The following is a 4,496-nucleotide window of genomic DNA, read 5'->3' on the forward strand; positions in this document are numbered from 1 at the left end:
TCTAATCTTAGTCCTTTTCAATAATTTAGTGCACATCAGGTGGTCAAAGTACTTCTCAAATGTTATCTCAGCAATGCTTGCAATTGCCCAGTAGTCCATATTTTCCTTTGGTGGCCAAGGATAAGATGACAACTGAGGTATCCTCATGAGCTGGAGTTGGGTGACTGCCAAATAACTAGTTCTATATAGCAAAGAAATATACAAACAACTTTGGGAGTTCAGACAGAAATGTTAGGAGATACTTAAACATCTTAATGAGATGGGAAGGGGGGTTTTATACAGAGATATTAACTTGCACAAAATATTTAAAAGGTGATGTACTATATATAATCTGCAACCTATCTGTAATATCAATATAAAAAGTTGCAGTGGCCAAAAAGGCAACTAAATGAATAAAAAGTGAACTATGGCTCTCCCTCAAATAAAACTTGCATTCTTATTGTTCTAGTGTTATATTAGGATGGCTTAGTATATCATTGTCTATGAAGATTCTCAGTCATCCATGTCATGGTTGTCCCAAAGGTGCTTTTTCAAGAGGCAACTGGACTTTCTGGTTTTTCTTCAAAGACATTTCTTCAAAGTTTCAGAAGCTTCTTGGATGAGAAGTGAAACATCTTCAAAGGAAAACCAGAAAGCCTAGTTGCCGCTTGAAAAAGCACCTTCAGAATTAATGTATCATTGTAATCAGCGGTCATGAATATTTGCACACTGTAAAATGAACTTTTAATAATCTACATAAAAAAGACAAATGACTGCTTTTTTGTTCTTAAAAAAAGCTTTTTAATGAATACCCAGTCCTCACTCTCTCCAAAGTCCCCAAATCTTTCTGAACTTAATAATGTCAAAGTGCTTTTTTTTAAAAAAAAAAAAAGTCCAACCACCAGAAGAGATCCTGTGTCTTTGTCTTGATGCGCTCATCTCACATCCAGCAATGTTGATGGTTTTGCGTAAGCAAATTTCTCCGTTACTTCTTGATGGGCATATGCAAAATTCAGGAAAAGAGAAATTTAAAACCAGCATGACCTGGATTTACCGCAAGTAAAAGAATCACTCTCTTCCCTTCCTGGAATTTTATTTTGCATTAGGAAGGTACATAGCGCACCGACACCATACAGGGAAGGACTATTTAAAAAAAACAAAAAAACAAACAAACAATGTAGCTCGTACTTGTGAACGTCTCCATTTGAACGCATATTTAGACTGGCACTTAAAAGATGCCTGTACTACCATCAGGCATCTCAAATGTAAAAAGGCTGGCGGTGTTTCACAGGCAGAGGCAGAATCCGACTTTGCTACAAAGGAGCTTCTCTCAGGAGTGCAACTTCGCAAAAACGGGGGAGGGGAGGATCAAGGAAGACCCTCCAGTCCCCCTCCCTTTCCCTTCTTTGCTATTTCCACCGCCCCTCCCTAAATTATCTCCCCACAGAAAGCGGGGCTTCGGCGGAAGATCTTTGGCCACGCCGACGGCGCGGCTCCTTCGATTTTGGCGGCAACCCACCAGCTGCGGGGCGCTGAGGAAAAGGCGGGGAAGGGTCTCTTCAGCTGCCTCTGGTCCAGGGATCCGGCTCCGCGGGGCCTCTGCCCGTCCCGGCGGCCAGGCTGGTGACGGGCAGGACCAGAGGTTGCTGGGGCCGCATGGATTCCTCGTAAGTGGGCAAATATTTCACCTCTTCGTAGCTAGGCAGCTGCAAAAAGACGGGCGAGACGACGTGGAGAAGAGGGGGCGGCAGGGACGCCTCCCGGCCCCGGCTGTCCAGCAGCGAGTCCTGCGAGGTGGCGGCCGTCCCGTTCAGCGGGGTGACGCGGGAAAAGGAGTCCCGGTCTTCCGCGTCGTCATCGTCGTAATCCTCCTCTTCCTCCTCCTCTTCTTCCTCGTCGTCCTCCTCGCCTCGTTGTCCCGGGCGCCGGCGTCGCCTCCCGTGCCTGCGGGGGCTGGGGCAGATGATCCGCTGCAAAAAATACCCGATGGCGAAGAGCACCAGCAAGATGAGCAGCCCGGAGAGCTTCCGCACGAACCAACCCACGTTGTCCAGGAACGTGTGGAAAGGCAGCTTGCAGCATTTGGTCTCCGCGTAGGTGGCGTTGCCGTAGCTGCAGCAGCTCTCCTGCGCGCCGCATTTCTGGGCGCCGCAGCTGCCTTGGCAAGGCTGCCACAGCAAAACGGCGCCCAGCGCCAGCAGCCCCGGGGGGAGCCTGCCGCCCGTCATCTCCCCCCTCCTCAGGGAAGAGGAGGAGGAGGAGGGCTGCTGGGCTCGCTCCGGCCCGCCACCATGGCCCGCCGCCTCCGCGCTCGCTTCCCCTCCGGCTTTCTTTGCAAACTCGCTTTTCCCGGGCGCGCAAGTCCCAAGCCCGGGAACAGCAGCGGGTGGGGTGCCTTCTTGGCAGCTGCACAAGGAACCCCCCCCCTCTCCTCCCGCGCGCGCCTCGCCTCGCCTTTCAGGCGGATTCGCCCTCACTCCCTCAGCCGAGATCTCGGACGCGGCGAGGCTGAGCGGGTCTTGCTGGCGAAGGCGGGCGGCAAGGCGGGAAACGCGGACATGTTGCACGCGGGTGGTGTCTGCGCAGCCGGCCAAAGGGTTAACGGGGCCGATCCTCTCGGCCTTTTCGCAGCGCTTTAATCTTTATTAATACAGCTGTCGTCTTCTCCTCTCGTCAACGCTGGCTCCCCTTCGCTCGGCTGGAGTGCCTCTGCTTAAGTGATTGGATTTCCCTCAGAGCGTTATTTAAATTTACTTGCTCCCGAAGCTGCCTTTCCATATTTCTGATTAAAAATTGATGATCGTCATTTGGCTGATGCTAATAGGCTTAATGCAACTCTTTTTCCATTAGAAAGGTTGTGTTTCTCTGCAACCCCCCCCCCCCTTTTTCTGGCTACTTGTCTTTGCTCGCCAAAGTGACTTTTCTTTCCTAGAGAATGTGAAGGACCCACCTTCACATCCACCATGGAAAAACAAATAAGCCAGAAAGAGATTCGGTGAACGAAGTTTGGAAATCCAGCAGATGGAAAAAAGGCAAGACAGCTTTTCCCAACCTCATATCTCCAGATCTAGCTCTAGATCAGGGGTGTCAAACTCGATTTCATTGAGAGCCGCATCAGGGTTGTGTTTGACCTCAGGGGGCTGGGGTAGGCATGGCCAGGGTGGCCAGCTCAACATCACTCGTGTTGGGGGCACCTATGGCAGCCTGGGTGCTCTTTCAGCAAAAACGAGGTCCCAAGCTCCATTTTTGCGGGCAGGGGCACTGCGGGCCAATCCTTCGCTATTTCCAGGGGGGGCCTTGCTGGCCACATCTAAACACCTCACTCACTGGATTTGGCCCCCAGGCCCTGGTCTAGATGTTGAGTTAAGGAGCTGGTTGGAGATAACAAAAGAGTAGGTGATGATCTTAAACAGGGCAACCTGAATAAAGTTAACTGAATCACAGTTCATTGAATTAGCTGGATTTGCAGAAAATGTTGATCCGCCAACAAGCCCATCACATTTCTACTTGCCGTAACTGAATTCACCAGGGTTCATACAGCATCAAAAACTGAAGTGTTTTTGGGTTCACACACTTAACAAATTTGATGATCCCAGATAATTGTGGCTGATTGATCAACATGGAGTTAAACAAAGCACATTTTGATGTTTGATTATCCAAACTTTGTAACATGATGTTACCTAGTTTGGGTAATGAAATGTTTGCAAGAGATCAACCAATCTCAAGAGACCACCAAGGATTCTTCATTTCAACCCTGAGCTACAAATATTCTCCACTGTTAGAAAGCACATTTTACTGTGCAAACTTGATGGACAAAGACTGGGAGAATCTTGCAAACTTATTGGAAGAAGATTGGGAAGGAGTAATGAGGTAATAGTAATGAAAGTAATTTATTACTACAGTAATGAAAAAAAAAATAAGCATTATTTCTAGTTACGACTTGGAGTCTAAAGTTTCTACAGATCCCGGGATAGGGAAAACTCTTCTGGGCTCATCATACCGTTTTATTAGGATAAAGTCTATTTAGAGAAGTAATATAATTTGATGGAAATTGATAAAAAAAAGGAGAGCATTGTATGGTTTGCAGTAGGATAGGGCTCATGAAGGTGATTAAAACCTAAGGGTTTTTTTTTTTCCCTAACAACAATGGCCCATCTTTTCACGTGAAAATCAATTTCCAGGAAGTTACAAATTAAAAGCCTGATTTAAAGTAAGAGCGTAGAAAGGGGGCTGAAAAAAAGGCAAAGGTATAGGACAACCAATTTTCAAATGTTTGCTTTTCTTTGTTAACTTGCTTAGGCCTTACAGTTATTTCTTAGCAAAACATGATGGTAAAACAATAATAAATGCAACATATTCTAAAAATGCTTGGTTTTCTGCCTTATTTTCTACCTAAATCTCCCTCTCCTGCATAGTACTAATTTAAAAGGCACTTGCGGCCAAAACGGATGTAAAGTGATATTTTTAAGAAAAATCAGTTTTTGCCAGTTGTTTGTTTGCATCACGGGCAAAAGTGA

At 47.0% G+C, this 4,496-nt stretch overlaps 1 protein-coding gene across 1 annotated transcript; it reads right to left on the reverse strand.

The window, feature by feature from the left end:
- Positions 1–756: 756 nt before the first annotated feature.
- On the reverse strand, positions 757–2,688 carry C6H3orf80 (chromosome 6 C3orf80 homolog). Its single transcript, XM_034439107.3, has one exon. The coding sequence runs from the start codon at positions 2,205–2,207 to the stop codon at positions 1,539–1,541; it is 669 nt and encodes a 222-aa protein (XP_034294998.1). The 5' UTR covers positions 2,208–2,688; the 3' UTR covers positions 757–1,538.
- Between the last annotated feature and the right edge of the window lie 1,808 nt (positions 2,689–4,496).

Source organism: Pantherophis guttatus, chromosome 6 (assembly GCF_059756535.1).
Source record: "Pantherophis guttatus breed Tessera chromosome 6, ASM5975653v1, whole genome shotgun sequence".
NCBI classification, from domain to species: domain Eukaryota; kingdom Metazoa; phylum Chordata; class Lepidosauria; order Squamata; family Colubridae; genus Pantherophis; species Pantherophis guttatus.

What these genes read in the sequence shown, in the direction of transcription:
- C6H3orf80 (XM_034439107.3), bottom strand. Translation starts at nt 2,207, where the DNA reads ATGACGGGCGGCAGGCTCCCCCCGGGGCTGCTGGCGCTGGGCGCCGTT.